The sequence below is a fragment of the Rhea pennata genome, chromosome 20 (assembly GCF_028389875.1).
Source record: "Rhea pennata isolate bPtePen1 chromosome 20, bPtePen1.pri, whole genome shotgun sequence".
NCBI classification, from domain to species: Eukaryota; Metazoa; Chordata; class Aves; order Rheiformes; family Rheidae; genus Rhea; species Rhea pennata.
In genome coordinates this window covers 1,266,218-1,293,785 of record NC_084682.1, presented here as the reverse complement: position 1 = coordinate 1,293,785, position 27,568 = coordinate 1,266,218, and the positions used below count along the sequence as shown (strand labels likewise).

General features: G+C 37.2%; 1 protein-coding gene across 6 annotated transcripts in view; it reads right to left on the bottom strand.

The window, feature by feature from the left end:
• Nucleotides 1-754: 754 nt before the first annotated feature.
• The window catches only part of NOS2 (nitric oxide synthase 2), a 40,002-nt gene continuing 13,188 nt past the window's right edge, over nt 755-27,568 (bottom strand). For 4 of the 6 annotated variants that reach the window (XM_062592153.1, XM_062592150.1, XM_062592151.1 and 1 more), the window contains 29 exons: nt 24,443-24,578; nt 22,980-23,073; nt 22,779-22,880; nt 21,184-21,359; nt 19,969-20,047; nt 19,404-19,526; nt 19,171-19,319; nt 16,012-16,174; nt 15,475-15,566; nt 14,929-15,070; nt 14,308-14,447; nt 13,362-13,536; nt 12,504-12,605; nt 11,659-11,853; nt 11,195-11,277; nt 10,738-10,882; nt 10,365-10,469; nt 10,139-10,188; nt 9,848-10,022; nt 9,092-9,224; nt 8,577-8,655; nt 7,425-7,603; nt 6,554-6,717; nt 5,520-5,730; nt 5,089-5,176; nt 3,897-4,018; nt 3,149-3,297; nt 2,203-2,397; nt 755-1,583 (listed from right to left, as the gene is read on the bottom strand). In XM_062592153.1, coding sequence (XP_062448137.1) covers nt 1,467-1,583; nt 2,203-2,397; nt 3,149-3,297; nt 3,897-4,018; nt 5,089-5,176; nt 5,520-5,730; nt 6,554-6,717; nt 7,425-7,603; nt 8,577-8,655; nt 9,092-9,224; nt 9,848-10,022; nt 10,139-10,188; nt 10,365-10,469; nt 10,738-10,882; nt 11,195-11,277; nt 11,659-11,853; nt 12,504-12,605; nt 13,362-13,536; nt 14,308-14,447; nt 14,929-15,070; nt 15,475-15,566; nt 16,012-16,174; nt 19,171-19,319; nt 19,404-19,526; nt 19,969-20,047; nt 21,184-21,290 — 3,462 coding nt within the window. In that variant the 5' untranslated portion in view covers nt 21,291-21,359; nt 22,779-22,880; nt 22,980-23,073; nt 24,443-24,578 and the 3' untranslated portion in view covers nt 755-1,466. Of the gene's footprint in view, nt 1,584-2,202; nt 2,398-3,148; nt 3,298-3,896; nt 4,019-5,088; nt 5,177-5,519; nt 5,731-6,553; nt 6,718-7,424; nt 7,604-8,576; nt 8,656-9,091; nt 9,225-9,847; nt 10,023-10,138; nt 10,189-10,364; nt 10,470-10,737; nt 10,883-11,194; nt 11,278-11,658; nt 11,854-12,503; nt 12,606-13,361; nt 13,537-14,307; nt 14,448-14,928; nt 15,071-15,474; nt 15,567-16,011; nt 16,175-19,170; nt 19,320-19,403; nt 19,527-19,968; nt 20,048-21,183; nt 21,360-22,778; nt 22,881-22,979; nt 23,074-24,442; nt 24,579-24,969; nt 25,096-27,568 lie in introns of all 6 variants that reach the window. The other 2 variants (XM_062592152.1, XM_062592154.1) reach the window with 2 other exon arrangements.

Here is a 27,568-nt window from a genome sequence, read left to right as displayed (position 1 = left end):
CCAAAGGAGAGCCTTCTTAATGGAAAGTGAAATTGCTTTGTTCTATTTCCATCCCAACCCAAAAACTAGTGTCAGAGAACACCAGTGGAACATGGTATAAAATAACACTCACAGTGTATATTAGATGACCATCAGGACTCCATATGTGCTAAGGACCTCCTCTTTCCATTACTATCTTTGTGTCTGTTGTCTGAAACTTCCTGTTCTCTGACATCACCATTCAAATTCTTTTAACTATGCTGTATTTTTGGTCTTATGCTGAAGGTTGTCCTGAGGTAACATGAAACACACTGTATATACATATTGTTGACTTTTGAGTCTCAACTCTTTCTTCACAAGATTCCAGCTCCTGGAGACAAGAAGTGACATGAAAATCTCACATTTAGCTTTTTTAATTTGAGTATATAATCCTGACAGTTTTACAGAAAGAATTAGAAGTTGTGACATAACTGGAAGGTATAAAAAGAGCCAAAGACAAAATGCACTAGGGCAAAATGTATTGCTATTATTACCATTTTATATTCAAGTAGTTTGTAAGCCATTCCCCAGACTCATACTTCCCTGCCAATAACAATTATGCATAACTAATCTTAGGTGGACTGTGTAACTCCTGGAGATGGAAGGTGTGTTTGCTTACGGAAGGAGTGTTCACTAGAGCCCAAACTCACTGTACTGAAACCTGAGAACCTACCTACCCCCACTTTCTGTAGGATGAAGCCAATAACCCAAAGAGATACATTTAATCCATACAGACTTGTTTGTCTCAATATAAAGGCATCATTTATTACAAACAAATCATGTAAGTCAGAGAACAGAATACAAACATACAAAGTGCTTATGATTTTTCTGAACCTCATTGCCATGGGCTTTGTAACAGCAACAATTCAGGTCCAAGTGCTGAATCACATAAAGCAGAACTCATAACTGCTGCCTCCTCATATGTATGCATTTGAAGTACATGCAGCAGGTATTTCTGCTTTGGAACCATTGTATTATTATCTCATTTACAAACATTACTTCAAATTCAATAACTGGTGTGACTACACATTTCCAAGAAATGTAACGACTTGCTTTAAAGTGAAGATAATATGCACACTAAATCAATCCAATATAAATAAATCCACGTAGATAAACAGTCCATTTCACAAAAATATATGCATTCTATTACATAGTAAAAAACTCTAAATTTTCCTTATGAGCAGGTTTTATTTTGTATTTACAGAAAATTGCAAATTTATACCAGTCTAGATGGAATTAAAAAAATAATTTGCATCTTCACTATAAAGATAATAATAAAAATCCATTAAAAGAAGTCTAAAAATAAATAGCAACAAAAGTTAGATTTATTATTTTTCTTAATTAAGGCCAAATCCTACCATTAGATACATGTGTATGACTTGCCATGAATCAGAAGGAGGATTTGGCCCCTTCCTTTTTGAAAATAATAACAAATGTGCAAGAACTGTCTAAAACATCGTTTGTTGATCTGCTTGAGGACTGATGGATTGCAAAGCTCTTACATCTCTTTTGACTTCAGGTGGAAAAACAGCCCCAAATATATCTTCATGGTATCGCTTTTGGCTCTGCAGAAAAGAAACCCAAGAGATGAAACAAAACCTGTTAGCTGCTCCTTTTATAACAGTAAGCAACTGAAGGTCTTTCATATTCGCATGACTGATTTGGTGACAGTGATCTTTTGTTACTATATAAAAGGAGTGGACTTTTGTTACTGTCAGTAACAAAACCTATCAAAATCCCAGATTCACACGATCCAGGACAAGTTCTGATAAATTCAGGTCCTAAAACACCAGCCAATCCAGTGCTGTGTTTTCAGTCACGTAACCATTCATTTCTCAAACTCACTTTCCTCCTTCTTCGGTACTAAAAAGTCTCAAATTCTTGATATTCCATTCATGTTGCAAAGCTAATGCCCAGGATCCAAGAGGAGACACTGGGTAAAATGGTAGGTGTATGAGGGAGGAACGTGACATGTCACTCACACACCCTAATCAAACAGAAACTATGCATTTTAATAATCGTGGTGGGTGGACAAAGCTTGTCACTTAAGCTTTTTTCTTCAGCATGCTGCTGGAAAGAAGCTCATTATAGCCCACAAGATCTTGATTATGACTTTTAAGTCTTCTCTAACCCAGGCTGGAACACTGTCTGAATGGAAAGAATACCTTGCACATCACAGCATACCTTTAGCTGGAAAATATATTCATCTGCCTGCTGCTCAGTAAGGTTCAGTTTACTCGCAAGCATCCCCTTTAAGGTCCGAGCAACATCCCTGGCCATGCGTACGTCTCCACAGACATACAGATGCCCTTCTTCCTTATGCAAGAGGCTGCATACTTCAGCTTCCAACTTGCTTTGAAGAATGTCTTGAACATAGACCTTAGAAATAGAAAAAAGCATCATTAGACAAGGTCTCTTTAATGCTACCTTGACTTACGGATAGTCTAACTATGATGGGAGTCTACATAGGCTCTAAATGCCCTAACTATTCCAGCTGTGCTTTGCACCACAGCAAAGAAGGGGAGAAATGTTTTCATGCTACATTTAGAAGCATCGCATTTGCAGGCTGGGCCAGTATCTTGGTTAAACTAGAACAGAACTAAGACTATTCTTCTTTAGAATTAGTTTCCACTGCCAAAAACTCCTGTCTTGTCAGGATAGGAGGACAGCTAAAAAGAGGATAGCTTAAGTACTGTTGTTTTCTCCAATCAAGGTTTCTCCTAGCAGAAAAAATTTCCAGAGTCAGCGTGTCATTGAAATGGTGACAAATGGCCACAGTCAACTCATTTCTAATTCCTAGTCTAATCATAACCCATGAAATTTAAGGTTTCTGAAAATGTTAAACCTACTTTCAAAGGCTGTTCGCACTTAAAGGTTTAATTATATGTCTATCATGCGTCTCTAAATAGCAGTAAGGGTTTTTTTTATACATATAGCTTGCTCATACTGAAGTGCACACTGAGATTATCCTTTGCTTTGAAGGAATGGGGTCTTCTGCCACTTGTTCACAAAACACTGAAGCAAAACGCTAACAATTTTTTAAGAAAAATTTTAAGCAGTATCCAAATCTTAACTTGAAGGACCATTCCCAAAGGAGCATATTCCTGAAGAACAGAGGAACCAGCCTTACTTTAGCTTGGCCAGGCTGCCTGGAGTAAGCTGTATAGACCTCTTTCAGGATTCCTTTCCTCTTCATTTCCTGCATTTCTTCTTTGTAGATGTGATCCATGTCTGGCTGCCGGCAGCCAAACAACAATGTCATGTCACCACTTTTGACTCCTGAAACCAACATTGAAAAGTTGCTTGTTCTTTCCTAATAAGGACTATTATCCCTTATTTCTATCCCATTACAAGGCCCCATTGTCTCAGCAACTATTCGGGCAATACAGCTGTTGTTTTCTAATTAGCATTCCCCATTGAACACCTTAGTAGTGTGTGTGTGCATGCATGTGTTTGAGTGTGGTTTCAAAACTTCCGATTTAAGGGCGTGCAGTAGGACTGAACTTGCCTGAAACCTCAGAGAACCATGTGGAATTCTCCTGCTGGAGCACATCCCCAAACAAACCGATACCAAGAGACCAAAGCACTACCTCTATACTGTGGCCCTTGTGTGAGACTCTGGCAGTCAGTGAATGTATAATACTTAAAAGGACACACACAACCTTCTTCCAAGTGACAGAATGGTTCAGGACCACCAGAATGGTCTCAAGCGGGGTGGAAGCATTAGCTGTTTGAGTGCAGTGCTTAATCAGTCTTGGGATGACAAATCTCTACACTGTTTACTTGGCTAACATGTCCGGGTGTCATTTTCTGTAGAGATTTTGTTTTCTGCTGCCTGGTTAGATACAGCATTCCCCCTGTGCCAGTCCCCGTAGTACCTTTCTTTTCCAAGTCATAGAGACGCTGCTGCCAGAAACTTCTGAATGGCGCAATTCCTGTTCCTGGACCAACTAGAATACACGGCTTGGTTGACTCCCTTGGGAGCTGGAACCCAGTAGCACTAACATGCAAAAATACATAAAACTCAGAATAAATCTATTCCTACAAAGCTGACAATTGTCTCTACTGCCCTGAATCTTCTCCTGTTATGCTAAAATACATTAGGGTAAATTTGGTTTGAAGGAATGGAGAATCAGACTCGCGATATTTTTAAAGTATACACTAAGGATTAACACTGATAATTACACAATGATGCAGGAGAGTATCTATCACCATAATTTTGCAGAAACACTGGTAATGTCAACCCTTAGTCAAAGCCACAAGACAGAAAAAAAGCACATGATGGCCTCCTTCCTTTGCCTGCCTTTTTCCCAGTCTATCTAGAAACCATGTTGCACTGCAGTAGATATAGGTGCAATGCTTATGGAAAAACGAGCAAACATTTCTGAGCAGATTTAGGAGTACTGAACAAATTCCTTCATTAGAATTCAATAAAATTTCAATTATTTCCCTGAAAATATTCACAGGAATTAATTTCAGGAGAAGTTGTGTAAAAAAAAAAATCCATTAAACTATACAGAGAGTACGTATTTGCAAAAAGATTTTTATTCAGTTTACCACATGCTTCTTTGAAATTATATGGGAGGAAAAGAGAAATAATATGCTGCGCTGCAGAGCTGCAAGCCCAAAGTACTCAGAGATAATCACAGCAAAGAGTTTATGACTGACTTGTTGGTGCCAGTTACCTGAATGATTTTGAGCATTTCAGCCTGAATGATTTTGAACAGTGCAGCCTATGTTATCAGTTTGAAAATAGTAAAAGGGCTTAATGTGGCGACTTTTTTAATTGCTCCCTTAGCTTTAGTTGCTCTATAGTAGATATGTCAAGAGTAAGGATACTGTCATATGGACAAAATTCTTTCAGAATTTTCTAATGATTTATGATTTTACTCAGTATAAGACATGGTAAAGCATCTTCTCTCTGGAAGACAGGGAATTCCTACTCCTCTCAAGCTGAGATATTCCAAATTGCAATCATCAGTCACTTGGCAATCATATGCAAACAACCAAAAAATGCTGAAGAAAGTGAACTAAGAACTGCTGGCTTTTTTTTTGCTATCACACACTCACCTGCGTACAAAGCATGGGACTACTTCATTGATAGGTACTGTATTCAGCCATGTACTGCAAACTCCATGGTGCAAAGGCCCTTGCCCACCTAATTAGAGGAAAAGAGACACATTCATAAGTATAGATAAGCTGGCTCTCCTTTCTTTTTTAAAAAAAGTACAGTTTATTCTTAAAATTGAAGTGTTTAAGTTAGTTGATACGTACTAATGATTTCTAAAACAACACTGATAAAGCTGCAGGATTTTAAAAAATCCTGATACAGAATGAACAGCTACACTGCTGTATGCTATTCTGCATGTAGAATAATATCACAATACAAACTTTTCGTTACAGATATCCTTTATGGCATATGGCAGATGAAGTTTTTCTGAACCACAATGCAGCCTAAACACCATTTAATCAGGAGATACATGAAAGCAACAATGCATTACCTCTTGTCTTGTAGTTGACTACTGCAACTGTCAGATGAATCTCTCTGGGTGTCATGTCACAGGAGGAACTGACAGAATAGTACCTGGGTTTCAGAAGCGGCAGCTGAGTCAGTAAGAAAGATGTTGAGATCTCTGCAGAAGGAAACTCCTCCAGGACCTCCAGGATGTTAGGGCTGTTGTAAAACTTCCATTTATTGTATTCTTCTGTGTTCTAAAAGCCAAAGGCCACCATTAAAAAGTTATCAGGACACGCTGAGTTCATGAGAGCAGGGATGTTTGAAATGTCTCTTAAAAAATAAGACTCCTGCTTTACATTTAAACATGCAGTAAACTGCAGATCAACATAGAATTCTCAAAACATTGCCTAGACCACTACTGGGATTTCCTCAGAAATCGTTTAATTTTTGGAAACAGAACTATATAAACAGCCTCTATAATTTCTCTCAGACAGTAATTGCTACAGGAAGGATATTAAAACTGAAGAAGAATCTGTTTCTCAGCACCCTGCTATGGGATACCCACAAAATCATATGGACCCCGGTCCTGATAACAACTGAGCACTTACTGAACCCAGCAGGAGAAGCAAGCACTTACCACACCTATGAGTCTTTGGTTACTTAAACCTACATCCCTCATACTCTTGTAGTACCAAATTATTTACCACATGTATCTACTACCTTCCCTTCAACCTCTCCACTTGCAAACAGTAAGGTCTTTTAGTGGTTTATCATCAGAAACCACCATGAGACATGCAAGAGAAACAGGCAGGGCAGACTGACCCACCCAAAACCACATAGGAAATAGCAGTTCATAAGAATCGCTTGATTCCCACACCTGAATTGAACTACACCATTACCCTTTCTCTCACTGAGGTTGGTTTTAAAGGGCACAGAACATGCAATGGAAGGACAAGAATCAAGCACCATCATTACAAAAATTTTTAGAGCTTCTGCTATACAGTAAAAGGGCATCAGATGGCCTTTGATTTTTCCAGAGCATAGATGTCTTAGCACAAATCTATCCCTAACACTTACACTACATAAGACTTCCAGTCTCTCTTTGTCTCCTTCCTCTGTTACCAGCTGGGAGAGTTTTCTTAGCAGTTGTTGAGAGGGTGGAGTAGTGATATCAAGCAAGTATGTCAAAGCCTGGGGGAGTGTGCAGGCTGGAAGTCTTTTGTCACTTGCCCAGTAGCCACCTGGAAATGAGGGAAATAACACATAGCAATTCCCAAGGCAATTGACAGCTGTAGAGCTATAAAATACAACTTCAGAGTATATGCATGCAGATGTAGACCATGGGGCCCTACTGAAAAAAATATCTGCTAAGAAAATTAATCTAAAACCTTGGTGATCAGACTGTGCATTCTCCTTAAACCTGAAAGAGGAATTTGACTGTTAAAATGATTAATGTGAGATTTCAAAAATTTTTTTTAAGTGGAGTATCTGATGCAGAGAATTACATAACAACAAAATAACACTTTTAAACAAAAAGAATGTTGGAAATCATCCTTTCTGTATGACAGGAGACTATGATTTAGCAGATTGCTGTTACTAAAATGAGTTAGAAGGTCATAACCTGGAAATCTATTTTAGGAATTTGATTGTTTTCAATAAGTAAATTCTACTAATTAATTTAATTGCAGTCAATAGCCAAGCTAGCAATTGCATTACAGACATTGTCAATCCAGGATAACTCCACCAGCACTGAGGAAGTTACCAGTGACCGCCAGAATGTGTAAAATCAGAATGCAGAATTAGAAGAGCAACTAAAAGCATCAATAAAAATCCTATTAAAACAGAAAGGGAGGATAATAGGATCAACTTCTGTCTAGAAGAATTTGGAGTTTTGGAAAAAATCTGTCAATTATCTGTCTGTTATTTTCTCTGAAGAAAGCCAACTCACCATCAGTGCACGTTTCAAGTCTGATAGTCTGATCAGCTGGTGGGGCATCCTTGACATGTGCAATGAGGCCACAGACTAATTCTGGCTGGTTGCCTGGGAAAATCCCAATATGTTCTCCAGGCAGGTAGTGCACTTCCTGATTAGTCTCACAGGAAAGCTTAACCAGGATGGTAACACGACTAGATTGAAAAAAAAAAAATAATAATAATAAAAAATAAGACTGGTCTTGGTTACATCAACGAGATTTCCCTTAAACTGTGCAGAACAGGAATAAATCCGAAATGACAATTGGCAAGGGTTTATTTGTGTTCATTACCAAATTATCAGACCAGCTTAGTAATTCATGGAAATTTAATTGAATAATAGTCTAAATATGTGAAATACTTGCATCAAAACAAGATGCTGAAGTGCTGCTTGATCTTTCCAGTATAGAATAAATCTGCCTGTAATCAGCCAGTGAAAGGAAGTGTAGCTCTGCTGAAGACAAAATAGCTCATACTGTAAACAAGTTCACAGGACTTCCTGTAAGGAAGTCTCCTTGTATTTATATAGAAGTATATATATAGTATATAGAAGTATGTGTGTGTGTTTATATATAAATACACACACACACACTTTTATATAGTATTTAGAACAGGGATGAAGAGACTTACTGGAGAATGTTAGAGAGCCATTCATAAATGCTATTTCTAAGGTGAATGTTGTAACTGATTATCCTATTGCATACTGTCTTGTCTCAGTTTGCTTTGCAGTATGACTGCAAGCAATACAGCAGCTTCTTGCACTCTCTCTTCCTTTCTTTTTGTTTTCAAAATGAAGCAAACATTTGCTTAGCATGTAGCGAACCAAGCAAGAGAGAGGGACCATACACTGACCTTCCACACTTGGTTGCTATTAAAGGACAATAATCACAAAGGTAGTTAAGCTCCCTATAGTCCCAGAAACTCCACTGTGAAGTATAGCATCTACCTAGGAGCTAGGATTCTATTTATTCTTGTCTGCTTGTGATAATGATTTACTTCTAATGATGGTACCAAATTCAAATATATTTCTCAATAACTACAGAGAGATGTTTATATCCAGGTATTTCAGTTATTTTAAGATTCTAGTAAAATGTAGTATTGTAATATTCAGAAGAATGAGATACAATACCTAGATTTTAAACTCTGCAGATTCTGCCGGAATTTCAGCCTCATGGGAATTACATCCTTTGCATGAACGTCTGTAAGTGCTGTTGAGAAATGAGGACAAGACTCATGGTAATTTTGTGATTGTGTTTAAAATATCTTCATGTATACACAGAAAACAGTTGAACTATGTTTGCCCTAGAATATACAATAGTTATGCGTCCTAGATAGAAAATAAATATGTTTTAATGATTTGCACACTTTCCCTGACTAAATATAGTTCATTCCAGTCATGGCTTTTCTTCTGAGGCTGCCAAAATATCTGCCAGTTCTGGTGCTTTGATGTTACCGCACTGGAAGAGATAATGAGTTATTCCATGTAAATCTATGTCTTTTTTTTCTTCTACCACTGTATTACATTATTATATGAATTCTATCATACAGTACTGTAGCAGGGCCTGTATCACTCTTGGACAACCTTTACAATTTGGACCTATCTGAAGTAAACAGATAGAGGAAGAGGGAGGTGGGTGGTAATACCTTTAGTCAAGTCCATGGTTTGAGAGTCATGTACTACTCTGTAATTCGTAGGATCCCAGCTTTCATCTGAAGTATATATCCCAGGCAACTGAATACTGTTTTTCCCACGGATGTTGAAAATATCACAGGCAGTCTAGAAAGAAACAACATTTCAGGCTATTAATGGTAAAATATATATGTATATATGTGTGTGTGTGTATATATATATATATATTCCCAGTATTGTCTTTTGTCACTTTGCTGATATTTATTAATGCTATGCTTATTTCAATAAAAATAGTAATGACACCTGGTTAGAGCTAATTATGCTCTCATTTAATATTAATGGGGAGATTTCAATTTCAATAATTGCTATTATTTGCTGATTCAGTTGAGATCAGTGATGCTAGAGGGGTTCAGTAAAGTTCTACTTTTATACCGAGTTTATCTAGAAAACTGAACTACTTAGAAAAATTCTGATGTCTGATATTGTTGTCCTTGCTCTTACTATGTAAGAGGTTCCATGGACCTTTATGAATAGAAAAGCGGCCCAGTTCACTCTTGAACTTAGGGAAGCAACAGAAGAGAGAGGCATTCAAAATTCATATCTGATTCCATATGTTAATTTTGCCAATGTTTTTCTTCTCTGAAATAAAACTAGTATGTCCAGTTTTGTGAGGTGTTTAAAACTATTTTTTTCCATTTTTATGGGATGCTAGTTAAGATTTAAATGAATGAATGAATGAATGAATATATGAGCTAACTATTTACAGTCACCTTGAATGCATTGACTGCCCAGCTGCGAAAAGCTTCCTCCTGCCCATTGAGTTCGTCTCCTTCACCTACTGGAGTCAGTTGAGAAGCCCCTAGCTGGGCTAGTTTTTGATCAATGGCATGAGCAAAGGCACAGAACTCTGGATACATGGTGGACCCCAAACCAAACACAGCATATCTGTACAAGGAGATATAAGCAAGTTTGGGGATAGGCAATGTTAACAGCCACAATGCGATGCTAAATAAAAGGCAAAAGGACTCACCACACGCAAACAAATAACAAAGTATTCTTACCTAATTTTTTTTCTCAGAAATTTAAGGGTCAACAAGGAGTTCTTCAATGTCTGTATAAAAATTCATAAAATATTTAAGGTTAGAAAAATACTCTTCAGTTGATTTAAAACAGAAATGAGACCCTGATTCATATCCTATTCAAGTACATGGGACAATCGAAAGGGTGGTCTCTAGTCTCAGTGGTCTTTGAGTTGAGTCTCAGATATGCTTCTGAGTTCAATATTACCTTTCCATTATTTGGAGAATCTCCATTTCCAAAAGTGCTGGTAACCACTAAAAGGAGTGCTTCTTTTTCCAGGTCACAGATTTTGTACTCATCCATGCACAGAACCTGAAAGATACCAAGCTCATGAGAAATTCTGAGTGGACATAACTAAGAACTAGCATTAGATATCTGTGTGATTGTCAGATCACTGTTTATCAAATCTATGAGACACTGTGCTAGATCAGCAAAAAAAAAAATAAACTTCCAGCAAGCTATTTTTGCTGGACATTCAAAACTTCAAGTAAAGGCTTACAGAATGAAGGAACTTGCAGAAGCTGATAAAACTAGCCAACCATTGCTCTCCATTTAGTATGGACAATTTATACTTTCTCACCTTAGTGTTGAAGGCACAGTTGAACAAGTTGCACAGGCTGTTGGCCAGCGTTTCAGACTTCCCAGTCTCTGTTGCATAGATCACAGTGACCTTGAATCTGGTTGCCATTGTTTTTCGCATGAGTGAAGATGCAAAGAATACAGACCTGAAGAAAAAACCCCAAATGTATCATTTTGAATATTGCTACCAGTAATTTAGATTGGTTCACAAAGAAGCTAGGAAAGGTTGATCTTGACCATAGTTTTTCCTTGGAAGATTCTTTAGAAGAAATACACTGGAGAGAATCCTGAATAAGAACCTCAGCTATGAAAATTACCTACCAGTGGGTGTGCAAGTCTGTGATTCAAACAATTCAAGTGTCCGTATTGCAAAAATTTCTCAAAAAACATGGAATAGGAGCATCAGAAGAACAGAATAGTTGGGTGAAAGTACCGAGTCTTTTATTTGAACAACTTACTTTGCCAAGATGCTAAGCTTTATTTCTTTTTTCTTTGGCCTCCGGGTCTCATCATGCCAGAGATGTGTTTTCCAAGCATCCACCTTAAAAAAGGTAATTTCAAGTATGAAATGTAAAATAATAAACACACAATTTGTGTGTCTTAGAGTGCCAGATTCAGTACAATCTGTATATATGATCTGCTGCCTGATGTGAATCCTGTTCTCTACTGACTGAGTAAATACAGGATCAGTCTCTGCAGCACTAAACTGCATTTTAATTACTGCTTGGGAATTCAACAGAACTAACATGATCTCCCACAATGTAACAGAAATTGCCTACTATTTATGAAACTAACAGTGAATATTCTTTTGCAGGCCCTATGACAGTGATGTGAGTAACAGGAGCTTTTCATTCAGACTTTCTGAGGTGCCATCTCCACCGTTGAAGTAGTCTGCTAAAATCATCTTTTTGATGACATGTACCTGGTAATAAAAGAAGGGAGTGAGGACGTAGTTCAGCATCTCCTGGTGGAACACTGGAGTAATGCTCCCTGACATAGGAGGCACAAGCCACACCCAGTCAGCTGGACAGCCTCCTCGGATGCGGTACTCATTCTGCATGTATTTCATGAATGACTCAGCAGCAGAGTGGTGATCCATGATAGTAACATTTTGTTTCTAGAAGAATTGCAAAAAGAAAGGCAAAACTGAAATGCCTCTCCTGCTCTTCTCCATGACATAGTTAAAGTAATCTTTGCTTTGGTTAATATTTGGAGGATTTCATACAGTTCTGGGAAATCTTTATTAGTAGTAGCTATTATATAGATACTGTTCTATATGGACCTTTGATTTGATTTGTGTTGTTCATTTTAAATCCTTTAACGTCAACATCTTTTGTCAGCATTTCACCTCTCCAGCAATAAGAGAGGACGCTAAAATGCCTCTGACTCATTTTTACCTATCTCTTATATTGCTACAATAGCTTAAATATACAGTCATTGTAAAAGGAAAGCTGTTAATCCAAAGGCCTTACATAGATTTTGATACAAACAGATGTGTTACAAGAATGAGCAATCTTGCCCTTAACTTTCTTGTCTCTCTTTTCTCCACCTTTTGGCCCTCTATGACATTTTTATCAGGCAACAATATGAGATATGATTCCTCCACTTTCCCAAGTGTAAATTAGGAATAACTCTACCGAAGTTACACTGATAGCCTCCTGTGAATTGAGTGTTGGTCCACTGACACTATATTGGTTTAAAACTGTTGTAAGCGAAAGAAAAGCAGAGCCCACAATGTTCAGCGTCTCTCCAAACTCATTGACTTACTTGGAAGCTATAAAGCACAGCCACATTAATCTCTACAACAGCTCGGTCTTTCCATAATGAGGAAAGTTTGTTTGTTTCCAGTCCCATTCTTCTTCCTACCTCCTACACATGAAAAAAAGGGGGGAGGGGGGAAAGCAAACTTAATATGCAGGACTTTGACCTGATGATTTCTCTACCTTATTTAAATAATAACACAAGAAAAAATATCAAGGAATAGGGACAGGTCTATCCTGTAATGGGGAAGTTATGTTAGCAGAAACAGTTGGTGTCAGAGGTAAATTTAAATTATGGAGTTCTGGTTCTTGAGGCTATCAGTCTGGTGAAAGGGAGGGGCTCTCTCCTGAGCTAAATGGTTTGAAAGCAGCAGTGGCTGTTAATAAGCAATCATTATTAATTCAGACTGCTGAGGTGCCCAAGACCTGCAGCTATGAACCAGAACTCCACTGCAATGTCAGCAGGCGACTGGATCTGACATCAATACACCTGTGAGGTATATACCAACAGAGCCCAAAAGTTCTCAGTCAGCAGATCTCAGGGTAAAACTGGGAAAGGATTCCCTTTAGGACAGCATTCTTTCTTTCACAGTGGTACTTTCATCTTTCTGGCCATGTATTTGGAACAGATACTGTCAGAACGCTGCAGAAACAGTGATACAATCTGCACAGTCATAATCTTGGCAGCTAATCAAGATTTCCCACAATAGTCAGAATATGGTGTCAGATTAGCACTGAAGTGTTAGTGTGCAGTAAATACAACACCCACCCCAGCAAAGACTGAAAACACTTCTCTTTCAAAAATGCTCCACCAACCAAGTCCATTCCCTTCTTGGATCTACACACTCCCACTTCAGATGATTACCTTCAGGATATTGTACCGCTGTACATCACAGAAGTCTCGCACTCCTATCTCTGTCCCCATGTACCAGCCATTGAAAGGACACGCTGTAAATTCCAGGCCTCCCACCTCAAGAAGCATGTTGGCAACAGCAGGCAGTGCATACCACTTCAGATCTAACTCCTTAAACCATTCATATCTGTTAAAGTAGTATTTTGATTTATTAGTTTATGTAACTCTTTCTCCTGTTATTGCTAGGATGAATAACCCATGGAGCATGGTCTATAGAAGCTCGTAATAAAGTTTTCATATGCAATGTGGAAATTAGGAATTGTCTGTTAAAGAAACTGCACAACAGCATTACAGATTTCTGCAATCTGCAGGTCACTCCCAAGGCAAACATGAAGAGAGAAACAAAAAGAGAAAGACAACAAATACCTTGTAATGAGTGCAGCCACTACAAACACTGTTGTACAAACTGGAACAGGTAACAAGACACAGCAGGAAAAACATGAAACACCTAACAACCAGATTGTTAGCCAGGACAAATCAGCATGGCACTGCATCACCACTAATCTGACCTTTACCACTTACATTTGAAGCCGAATGTTGATGATTTTGCTTTGAAATACACTTACTTACATCTTCTAATGAATCAAAGCCATGATGATTACAAGATTCACATTTTACAAGTGGATTGCACTGGCATAAGACACTACGGGCTTTTTTTTAATTCTGAATACAATTGAAATGGAGATTAGAAAAAAAGAGATTTATAACAAAAATACTGTTGGCTTCCTTAATTTACATCTCATTTTGTTGCCCTGACAGGCATTTTATGTTTCCAAACAATTTACCGTAATTTCATCCTAACTCATAGGCGCAGGCTAATAAAACCAGCTTCGTATTAGTGTAATAGACAAGGTGAGGCAGAGGCAAAAATGCAATTATGTAAATCTTGTGCACTTACTTTGGATGCTCCATTGGCACTTCAAGGATAATTTCTGGTGGGAATTCAAATATTTCTGGGTCTTGGCCGTTTGCTTGGAGAATGAGTGGAACTACATCAAAGCGGCCATATTTCGGCTTCCACCCAAGTTCAATGCATAACTGTAAGTAAACAAAGTAGGCTTTGGGGTTTTAGTTTTTTTTTTTTTTTTTTTTTTTTTTTTTTTTTTCCCCTCCCTGGATTTGAAGACAAAAGCATGCTAACTCTTTAAAAGTTGTTAACCCCTCAGTGGTAAAAACTGTCTTTCTGCATTCAAACAATACCAGAACAAATCCAAGTACTGATTGTGTCCCCGATGTAAGGGGGGATTAGACAAATTTTACAGCACCAATCATTGCCTTGGAAGGGACCACAAGAAAACTTTCCTGAGCTCTGACATGCAGGGGAGCATTTCTTATCAGGACTGTAAGACATTATTGCTTCAGCCTGCACCTAGAAACTGTGGGACAAAACATCCTATTCATTCCTTATCACCTCACTTCTCACCCACTCTGCATAAACATAAAAGAAAAACAGCTAAATAGAAGACAGATGGGTTAGACAAGATGGAAAGTAGTTATGAATCTGTATTTGGAGCTGTACCTGTGTGAACTCCACACTGGCAGGGTCTCCTATGATAGACCCATCTGGCATTTGATACCCAGCATATCGAATGAGCTGACTGTTCCAAACACGGAAATCATGTTTCCCATCAGTTCTCTGGGGGAAGACAGTGATGGCTGATCTGCCCAAAGAGATAATCAAATCCCATTAAATAACAGCACATCAAACATTGTAATTATTAAGACGTAAGTTGTTACTCACAGTAATTATTTTATATTTCTAAAATAAACATCAGTAAAAATAAAATCATTTACATTCTTCACCCAGCTCCCAGAATCTCCACATCATCTCCTCTCCCCAGGAATTATTAAAGATTTTACATCAGCCATGAAACTTACAAACTTACAAACTTTCAAAACAGCTGATGGTAGATATAAGAGGAACATGTAAGAGCCAGGAGAATTAAGAGAAGAAACAAGCAGTCTAAGTATTAGACATATCATTTCAGATCTTTTGTGGATTTTGCACACAGATCTGGATCTGATTTTTGGTGTTTAAAATTCAAATGAAATAGAAAAGGCCTACCTGATATTTCCATTGTTTGTTGCATACTGAATATGACGACAGATATGCTCAAACATTTCCTTGGCTGTTTTACAATCACGTGCATCAAATACCTGTGTGTTTACAAAAGAACAGTAGAGAAGAAAATTGATTTTGGAACACTAATGTAAGATCATTATTTCCTAAAACATTTTTTTTAATTCAACATTAAGAAAAACATTGAAATGAAAAATCAGGATGTTTCTATTTAGTTTTAGCTCTACTACAAAAGATTAATTTTAATTGTTCTATATAGGTACCATTTTCACATGCAACAATCCAACAAGGCACAAGAAATGCACTTAATTCTATGGCTTAGTTGATTCCTACAGCATATTCCTAAACATTTTAATTCAACTACGGAGTAGAGAACTAGGAAAAAAATGATGATTTTATAGGTACAAGAGGGACTAGTTCTCTGTTGATACAATCTGGCATGATTTTACAGAAGCCAAAGGACATTCTTCAGACTTGCAGCAGATGATAATTTAGCCAATAATTTCTAGACTCATAGGTTACCTGTAGATTGGACCACTGGATTCTCCCAATACATCTTGGAGCATTCCTCCAGGCCTGTTTGGTAGCAAAGATCAGTTCATCCTTTGTCAGATGATAGGTTCCTGTTGTTTCTATCTCTTTGGTCACTGTTTCCAGTCGGGCCAGGTGTTCTTCTATTTTTAAACTGTTGAACAGGAAAAACAGTCATGAAAAGAAACAATGAGAATTTCATTACTTAGAACTGATTTAATTTGCAGACACACTTTTTATGTTCTGGATGAGGAAGAGCATGGGCTGCTTCAGCCATAAAGTTATTGACAGCAGGGCACCCTTTTTTTAAGGGGAAGACATCCAGTTACACAGATGATTTTATCTGCCAGAATACAGCTAGAGCAAATTTCCACGGATAGGGTTGGTATCTATGTAGACAGACAGATTTGGCAAGTTTGGATATACACTGAGAAACCTGTCTCTGTTATAAATCCACACTTCTACACTTTCTGGATGCAAAACAGCTTGACCTAAAATACTCTCATCCTTTATGAAAATATCCTTTATCTCCTGAAGTCAGCACTGTGTTTCACTGTATTTCAGACATGAGAAGTCACCACCACCTTCTCCTCATCTGCCCTCTACTGCACTACTCTTTAGTACCCAAAGCATAGCAGTTATCTACTGTGACAATAGAGGTTACAATATTTTTTTTTTTTTTTTTTTTTTTTTTAATCAAAAAGCAGTGGATATTCTAGGTAAGGGCATGAGTTAAGTTGATAGAACTCTGATTGAGGTCGGATGTGGAGAGCTTTCTCTGGCTTCAGAATATAGGAATTTTTAAGGTCCTTTTTGAGTGCAAATAACAGAGTTACTAGCCTAATGAAGAATCAAACACACTAGAAATTTATGCAGTGACACCATCTTTTCACTACCCAATGTATACATGCAGTGATCACAAGCTTTTCAGTGTAAAATTTCAACTTAAATCTGGATATTCTAGATTTATTTATTAAAAACTGTCAAATTAAAAGTAGAGAGCAGCTTAGCTTCAGCCTAGAAGTAGGAAGTAGGAAGGTGAAGAGAATTACAGTGACTGTCTCTAAAAGTTCTATTATTTTTACAGAGGCAGCTCTTCTGAGCAAAGTCAGTAGGATTCACACCAGAAAGGAGGTGCTGAGCAACTCCTTTTGACAAAGAAGCCAAACTCTAAAATTCTTTACTTTGATAACACAGAATGAAGACAAAACATGAGGAAATATTTATCACAGCACAGACAAAAATTGTTTTGTCAGCTAACAGACAGAATGAGAATAGCCTGCACTGTCTGAGAGTTTTCATATTTTCAACAAGATGAAAGATCAAGGGCAAGCATGTAAGATAGTGTAAATCAATGTGATCAAATAGCCAAGAAGTGAGGTCACCCTAAGCAGAAACAGAGATGTGTGCAAATATAATGCTCTGGCAAGTGAGTAAGGCTAGTGTGAAAGGGGTTTTCAGAAAGATTCAGCAGGAGGAAAGCTTTGTAGAACAGTTAAAAGTGTCTAAAGGAGTAGCTATTATGTGGTAGAGTCCCTTTGAAAGTCTGATAATACATTACAGTGGAACAGGCAGACACTTAATTGTTTTGAAAATCTGGACACTTGAAAATTTGACCTGCAAACTCTAAGACCCAAATCCTCTTTCACGTGTCAGAACAGATGAAGACACTGACAACATATTCTTCATCAGAATGATGTAAATTAGAAGGGAATAAAACCATCAGTTCACACCTGGTCCATGGCAATGGATGCAACTCTTGTACTCTTTGTCCCATAGTCTTACATAACTATGCTGTTAGCAATGAGAACTTAAATTACTAATGGCAAAAGTACATTTTCTGTATTAGTAACTAAAAAAAGAGTCAGGTTCTGCAGGTATTTCTGCATATTATGCATTTTACTCCCCAAAGCAATGCTATTCAAACCAAAGGACTCCTCCTGACAACGAAGTATTGCACTTCATTCATCTGGCCCTACCTAATGGAAGGGTAGACTCGAACTGGAAAAAAAATGGCCCTAATACGAAATACAGTAAATTCAGAAAAGTAATTTAAGATCTAATGATGTAATGAATTCATAAAAGCTCTTGTCTTTAAGTATGACTTTAGATTTTTCTTTTTACTTCATTAACTCGACAGCTACAAAAAACTTTTCTGATGTCATAACCTACTTACATGAAGCATAAAAAGAAAAACACTTTTAAAATTATTAGTAATGTTTAATTATATTTCATAAAATTGGACATGGGCTACCTTTAAAAGAAAAAAATTTGTTAATTCATTGAAACTGCCAGTGAAGGTAACAGGGGGACCTTGCAGAATCCTGTAAGGCTTGCTAAATGCCCAAGTCCACTCAGCTGCTGTTGACTACAGCAGGAGTCAGTTTGTTACATAGATCAAATCATTATTCTTTATAAAACCCTACTGACCCTGAGCCGACAGAATTTGAGGCAGAACCAGATGTTCCAGCTTTCCCTGAAACAAGATCTCTCTGCTGCATCCCCACTTTTGTGAAAACACAAACATCTTTTCTGAAGCTAAGGAATTCCACTTACCATACCCAGTAAGCTTAGGCTGATGATAGCACAGAACAAGGTTGACAAGCAAAAGCCTGGCCTTCCAAACTTTGGCCAAAGCCTTGAAAGTCAGTAACTTTAAGCAAGTCATAAATTCTAGGTATTGTTCTTTGAGTGTGCACTGCCCTTGATCAAAACCAAAGAACAGAGGAACACAGAGAAAAGATAACTGGAACAGCACAAGCTAAAAGTATTATCCACATTATGCACACGTCTAAGACTGACCTAAGTGGGTGCTACTTCCATTAACATCCAATGTTAAGAAAACAGAAGGCAACATTCTGCAAGAAAAAGTCCTGACCAATCTATTTATTATAATGTATCACATTCAGGAGGAACACGTTTTACAGAATCTGTTCTTGTATTCTCCAAACCTGGAATTAGCAGACATAGCATATGAAGTACAGTAATAGCTTTAATCACCTTTTCTATAGTCCTTACCCATTTTTTTTTACAGTATGCTATGTAATAGGATAGTTGCTGATGGTTGTGAAGCAAGCAAGCTCTCTAGGCTCACAGAAAATTGGCAAGTAGAGGACTTCTGTATCAAAAATGAAGCTAGGGTTGCCTTACTCTTTAAAGGAATTGTAGTACTGCTTGACAAAATCTATTGCCTGAGGCAAAAGCTCCGCTGGTGGAACCTGTGCATCTCTAGTGCCTCTCACCAGGCCTTTGGGGGTCATAAGTGCTCCTTGGCAAGCTTTGGTCCGGCAATTGATAACCTGAGCAAAACAAGAAAATGTGGAAAAAACAGTGTTACACTCTGTCTCTTTTCAAAGTTTTGGAAAATCCAGTTCAGGTCTTACCTCTTTTGCTGTCAGATGTAAAGTGTCAAGAAAGCTGGTTCCATTTTCCAAGTTTCTTATTTTCACATGTCTTGGACATCTTGATACTTGGTTTGATGCTTTGACAGCATTTGGTGGGCGTTTCTGGACAGAAAAGAGATAAAAATACACATTATCTTGAGATTTGTTAAGTATTTTAAAACTTCATTTTTAGTTCTATTTGGCCATGAAACTCTACAAATTAAAATAAAAACTAAGAACTAGGTGTAAACCTCATTTTCTCCAACATGAGTATTTATTCATCTGAGTACAAAACTACCAACCTAATCCACAGTTTGATACAAAATGGGCAAAAATAAGTATTTTTGTTTTAAGTAAACAATATTTGCCACTGCAAAACAGCTCTTTAAATTAAATGGGGCCTCTTAACATAACAGTCAGTCTCAAGAAGAGTCTTCTAATCTCTTATAACCACAGTTAACCTTGGTTTTAGAGCTTCTAGAAGTTTTGAACAGCAAGCACAGCCTCTGTGAACTATTAGTATCAAACAATGAAGTTAGAAACAAACTTTTCTCCCATCACTGACCTCTGCTGAAGTTATGACAGGTGGCATCTCTATCTTCTTCTTGCTCAGATCATATAACTTGGCATCATCTTTTGCTAAGCTTTAAAAGAGAGAAAGGCAATTCAATATAACACAATATGCTTAGGTTTTATTTGTTAGCTTTACCTTCAACATCAGCAGGGAGATGCCCAACATTGTCTCTGGCAGGTATTCTGACTCAATAAGCTAACCACTCTCAGCAGAGTGAGGGGTAGCACAGACTAGAAGTTGACAGTAAAACTGCAACCACCCTTTCCAGATCACTATGCAGGAAGGAATACTGCAGGGCAGCCCTGAAACAGTAACACTTGAGTATAATTGCTATAAGCTAAACAAGGCACATTTGTACAGTCATGACCTGGTCACAAGCTTTGCAGAACTTAAAAAGGGTGAAAGCTTCTGGGAAATAAATGTGTGGAAATTTCAGCTAGGTCCAGTCTCCAGTTAATCAAGCAAATAACATTATTTTATATTAATTTCCTTTGTTTTCTGCATTAAGTCTGAATTTCTGAACTCTTTTACTTTTTACTTTGGATACCAAATTTCAAAAGATCTTCAAAAACATCAAGAGGCTCCAAAACCATGAAATCCAAACAAAACCCTTAGCTTGTTGATGGCAATGATGGCTTTAGTTAGAAAAAAGCATGTGATCATCCATTTCCACCATTTTGTTTCACATCTCTTCACATTTGAATATAAACTATTCTGAGTAGTAAAAGTAAAAGGTAGGGAATGAGGAGAGAAAGAAGTTATATATAATATAGAGCTGAAATAAGTAACAGCCTCTGGGAGAACTAAGGTGTACGTGTAATTTACTTTTTCCGGTGTCTTATATAAACCATATCACAGGAACACTTTACCAGTTTAATTACAGCATTAATAATTACTTTGTTAATTTTTACAGCAAATACACTTCCTAAGTCATACCATATATGAAACCAATATAGCATATCAATTGAGAACTATGAAAGATAAAGCATGATGATTTATTTCCTCAGTAATTGTATAACTCTGTCGCAAAAGCTTAAATAGACTTTACCAGTACCATCCAGTGACTCCCCACGGACAACTGTTTTTCTGTTCAAATTATTGCTCTGGAAACATGTGACTAATTTCTCCCGAACTTCATGGCTTTTAGAGTCTTTCATTTTCAAATGAGGGAGAAAACATGAAACCATTAAAGAACACAGATCTTACCCGTGGACCTTAATATTTTTCTCCACGTTATTATTGATATCCTTCTGTTCAGAAAACTGGTTCTTGGCAGCATGAGGTTTGAATACAAACTGCCATGGGCACAACATTTTGTGTACTTTATTTATGATTTTACTTTACAGTTCTGAAATCTTGTTTTGTGTGATGTGGGAACACTCCTGAAAGAAAAAAAAAACAAGGTCAGTTTTTTTACTGAGGTAACTCCCTTTAACATGATTCAGAAACTCAGACTAACTGCCTTGATCTTACTAACTTCCTGTGCTTAAAAATGATAGTTACTTGAATTTTGGAGTAACAATATTAAGGCTAATTGTTTTCTTTATCAGCTTAATGTTGTAGCTTGATTTATTTTAAACTACTACTAAGTGTATTTCAAATGTCTCTCAGATGCATAAAATAACAAATATCAGTATCAGGAAGACACACACATGCTCCAATTCTACCCAAAATACTTTTTTTCCCCCTCTTTTTTTTAAGTTCTCTGTTCTTCAAAAGTTTGTTAAGTGCTACTAGATGTAATGTTAATTTACATCACTATGTTTTTGTGTGGAAAATGTATGTAAAATCTTACTGTCTTCACATAGCAAAGACTTCCATCAGAAAAAAATATTACTTCATAAATTAAACCAAATCTCTTTGCAAGATATTCAAGCTTGCCAGACTCAAATGGAATTCTGAGATTCTAAGTGGTGTTCCAAATCTGGATGCAAGAATCTTCCATGTGTTCTCTATTGGTAAAAATATGCATAGCATATAGATAAAAGAATGTAACATATATATTTATATAAGACTGTAAAACTTTGAATGCTATTCTTCTGAACATAGATTTTCTGCTTGTTTCCGATTCTAAAACAAATTTTTTGCTTGGGGAAGAATGCGTTAGGAGAAAAATAGTAAAGTATTAAGTTGCTAGGTAAAGTAGAATTAGTCTCAGAGTTTCATAACACAAACCAAAAGCTGATGTTGCCAAAAAAAATGAGAACAAAGGAAAGAAAATTTACATTCTTGATGTAAACTAGGTATTATTTTATTATTTATATTATTCTTTTAGTAAAAGCTCCAGTCATGTACTAGGCTCCAAACATGCTATCTGATGTAAAATCAGACAGGAAAAGAAGTGAATGCAAGTATCTCTGCAGAAATTGCAAACTGTTAGAACTTGTTTTAAAATCCAAGTGAAAAAAAATAGTATGTTATAAGCATTTCTCCACAGTTACAAACTAGAAACAAATCTTTCCTAGTTACAAGCTGGGAAGAAATGACTATTTCTATACTATCATGCCTATATGGTCTTTTAAAGTATATGGAAATAAAGAGAAAAGGAGAGGAGATGGAAAGAGGGGAAAAGGAGGGAAAAGGGAAAGAAAAAGAAAGGACAGAAAGAAAGGCAGATAGAGAGAAAGAAGAATGAAAGAAAGAGAGAAGGAAGACTCACAGATATAGCATGCTGCAAGCTGATGAAACGCATTCTTTACTCATTTCTTTTTCCCATTCACAGGCAATAAGAGCAAGAACTTGCTTATTTTCTATGTTCTTCATAACAGAATAATTCAAAAAATGTTTACAATATTACTTACTATGTGCACAAACCTTTGAAGATAGCAGCAAGGAAGATAAAATTGCCCAGGCAGCAGGACAGTTTGGAAATAAAGCAGAGGATTGATTCCAAAACTTTGCTCCTAGGTAGGAAAAAAAAAAATACTGTGCCATAAACTTATTCACTTGGAAGCTGCTGTTAATGACAGCTAGTTGAACAGTTAAACATAGTGCTGTCTTACCGTGTTTTTGTGATTTTTTTTTTTTCTAAATCTGCTAGGAGATCTCTGGTCTCTTCTGTCAAAGTTCCTTTCCTTTAACTGCTCTGTATCCCTCCTGCGAGGCAAAAGCATTTTATAGTCCAGGATTCTGTATACGAAATGCACTAAGGGGGAATCCCTAAACGTCCAGCAGTTTCCTTCAGAATGACAGGGTGTAGCTGATGGGCTGCTACAGTATTACATAACGCGCTATGACTGGAGGCAGAGCTGTGTTTAGTTCCTGGTGTTACTAGCATCCCCTCCTTTCTGCACAGTGTGCTGTAATCTTGATTTCTAAATGAGCTTGGTAATAAGGGAAGTATATCATACTGAAAAGTTTTTGCATACTTTCAGGCAACATGAAAATAAATCCTACCCTGAAATGGCTCTTACAGACTAAATCAGATCATTCTCCTATGGGTTAAACTAGCTGTTATACAAAGAGTGTAACTGTGACTTCTGTAACCAAAGCCCACAGAAATCTTGCAAGTTTTACAAACCATATGGCTTTAGGGCCTGGACCAGTAAGCATTTAAACAGGTGCTTATAATTAAGCACAGGTATTCTATATTTAAAGTAAGTACTTGGGAAGATACTATTTCCTCATTTTTGATCAAATTTTAAAGTAACTTTCTCAATAGAGCATTTTTAGAATTCCTTCCTCTCTAGTCCTACTTATTTTAGCTGTTGCTGCCTATGAGGTGTGACACTTAGTGCATTTCCAACATACTAGAAAAAACAGAAAGAATCTCTGTATTTCAGTGAAAGTATAAAATATTTCCATAATGTTATATGTGTGAATGTCAGAAGGACAGCTAGATGTTGAAGATGGGATTACTAAGCTGATTTTCAATTTTATACAATGCACACCTTTACACATTACAAAATTAGGCTTCTACCTGAGGTCTGAAAGACACAAGTAATACAGCAGCCAACAGTGCCATGCAGCACGAAGTGCTGCCAAGCAACTGCCAACTCAGAAATGCTGTGGTGTTCCAGTACAGGCTCAAGGATTTTGACCTAAACTATTTGCTCATGTATATTATGTATGACTGAATAACACTATTTTAAGGGAACTGAATGTTTACACCTGTTTTCAAATCAAGGACAAGTCTTAAAAGTGCTGACTAATACAGGGCTAAGAGCATAACAATGATAACTAGAAAAAAGTGCCTACCATGGATCTACTGGAAGACACAAGGCTACAAGAAGAACAAGGAAATATGCATTCTCTTTTCATCTGTCAGTGTTTTACTGCACAAGCTGGGCAAGGCAGTTTTTCCTTCTGTGTTTCAGTCTATTTAAAAATGAACATTAAGTGTCTGTGTAAAGCACTGCTGGAAGTAAACTGAGTTATGTGTACATGTGTGTTTATTTCCCACCCAGAGTACCTTGAGATGAATCTCTTGAAAAATAGACCTGAGATTTCTGTAGCCCAAGCATACCTCTGTTTGACTGTATCATGTCCATGCTTCTTCATATTTACTGTTCATGAATATTCACAATCAGATTTTTTTACATGAAGCCCTTCTTTCCACTGGAATTCTCTCGACATCCCTGTGCTTTAAATATTCCAGACATCTAATCAAGAAGCAGAAATGATATGTGAGCTGGGTGATCCAACGCTATGCTTTGGATGTCTACTTTGCTTCTGAACACAGAGCTCTCCCCAAACCAACAGATACAATTGCCTGAGTTTAAATATAACTCAGTGTACCTCAAGGGTTAAATCCAAAGGGTCTCAACTGAAAGGAAACTTCAGAGTTCAAAGCAGCTCATACTCTTGGCACTTGCTGCTTTGCTGGGTTTTAAAAAAATTCTATTAGTATCCCTCCCTTTCTTATTAAATCTGACCTCTTTCCTATAGAGCATAGAGAATCTTAATGTCTAGTACTGTAAAATGGAATACATCTTAGCAGAGATTTAAGCGAATTCAATTATGGCCAGTGGTTTCTAAGCTTTTGTTACTTACCCTCCCTATTTCCCCATGCTTGGAGACTGTTGAAATCTCTATCCCTTGGGTGGCTGCAAAACTGACTGTATTTCATACAGTCTTAGGACACATGCTGCAAGAAGATGGATGGAGGGGAGCAGGTTGCTGGAAGTTATAGAAGGGAGAAATGGCTCAAAGAAAGGCTATGCCAGGACTGGACATGAGAGTCCAGATTTGGAACGAGCAGAAGAGGAGAAACATCTTTCATCTTCAGTTGGTCAGAGGATAGCTTAATCACTCCAGTTCTTCAAGCAGGATCTGCTCTTTATCTCACTGACATCAATCATAACACTCCATCGGTATCATCAATGAGAGGGGGGCCTTTATTTCTTAAGTGGATCCAGAGATTAACTAAAAAAGCTCAATGCGCACTCCTTCCACAAATATTCTCCCTCAGAAAGCCAATTCCACACAGATCCTTTTTTTTTTTTTTTGCACAGCCACTTCAGCCTCTGCCATGACAAAATGCAAGAATTAATTTTTCTTGTATTAACTTTTGATGAAAGAGGTGACCTTTCAGTATAGAACATTCAACCTATTCAATAGCATTCTGAATATGCCACAGTTCTTAGTCAAATTTTACTTTGTTTCTGGAAATGTGATGGCCAGTAGCCTCAAAAGATTGTTATTTCATTCAAAATTAAGCCTCATTCTTTGACTGACTGCAATATTCTGGATCAACACAAGAAGTTGTAGTCTTTTTTAAAAAAGAGAAAAAAAAACCACTTATAAGTGTAAGGCTGCTCCTCTGAGATCAGGCACCTTTGAGTCTTAAGAGAATTGTAACACTAAGGCAAAGCTGATGATAACAAGACCTGATATAGCTAACTTCACGTAACCCCAAAAAGATGATTCTCAGTTGTCCAAACTTCTAAATTAGAAAGAATTTTCTTCCAATTCCTTTTGCCTATCTAATATTACTCTGCAAGATTTCTCTGTGATGTTCTTTCAGAAATGCCCCATACAGTATCACGTATTAGAAATACAACGTTGCAGGCACCTATAATCACCAGTTACCTTAAAAGATTTGTTAAGACGAGCATGCTCATCTTGTGACAAAGATGGGATGTTCTATTTGCTCTTATAAACTAATGGCTTGGTTCTTCATGTATATCCTCTTCCTGAGGAAATACATACTCTGCTTCGTGTTCTACCCTGTCTGACTAACTCCACTGGCTGACCAAAATATTTGGTCCTTAAAGTACCAGTAACACAGAACCACTAATGTAGGATTGGAAAGGACCCTCCACACAGCACCCAGTCTGTCTCCCTGCCCGCTACAAGAATCAGCTGTAACTAAGCTATTCTTGGAAAACAAGTACAAAGGGCAAAACTCAAAGCAAAAAGCTGCCTAATAACCTGAGATGGGACCCAAAAGAGTAATACAGTCAGTCAGAGGGCAGTCAAATCATAAAAGTTGATCATAAATGGCTCTCAATCAAGGAAATGACTCTTCAGTAAAACACATTACATCTTTCATACTTGATCACTTTGTGGTATAAATGGCATAGTCCATTTGGCCCAGTAAAAACATCCATTCACTTTCTGTTTCTTTCTCGCTGTAAGTTTTGTTTTCAGTCCTTGCTATATTTCAGTCACATTTTCCAGCTTATTGTCACGAGTGTAGAAGACTATGATTTTCCTAGCAAGCCTTTACTATTTATTATAAACTAAAAAAATGTTACTTGGGGACAAGTATTGTCCCCTTGTTTGTTCAGTATCCAGTGCCCAGTGCAATGGAACAGTGAGCCATAGTAAAGCCTTTCTGTACTTTTTCAACTCTGAAAAAGTATTCATAAACACATGAGTAATGAATGCCATGGTGTGAGTTTGTGTCATAGACTGGATGCCAGACCACCCTGGGATAGGGCCTACAACTGTTTGCTAGCAACTTTCCACTTCTCATCCAAAAATGTTTCTTGGAAAAAAAAGAATATATTTTAGTTTGCAAATTCCTCTATTGGATATCAAATATACTAGACACAAGAGAAACCTGTGATACCTGGATTGTAAGAAATCCAAAAGCTGTATGATGAGAGCTTTTTAATAGTTATAGGTAATCCATTTCTGTTCTTATTTTACACTGCTTGATAATCTTACTTCGGTATGTTTTAGAGTAATAGTACTTAATGCTCTTCCGGGTGAGATACGGTGGAAATGTCCTGTACTACTGGATAGAGATTGAGCATGACATGCATATGCATTTGTGAGACATTGTCTCTGTTTCTGACAATTGTACAGTAACATAGACTAGCAATTTTTCTTCTGCTCTGTTTTATTCTACTAATTTAAACAACTAATGGATACATGACATGCAAAATGAAACTGTGGTAACTGTTATCAAGATGCAAGATTTTATCAAGTTTTCTGGATTTAATGCAAAGCTGAAAAAACATAAGAACAGATTTTTTTATGATATCCCACTCTTGACCATAAAAAAGCTGGCTCATGACAGCCAGCTCCCAGATACTGTATGTTCTGAAATGAAGATTTATGCAAGAAAGCAATAGAGCTTCTCACCAATTCATCCCAGCTTGTGTGTGCTGGAACTGCAATAGATCAACTAGTTTTTATCATA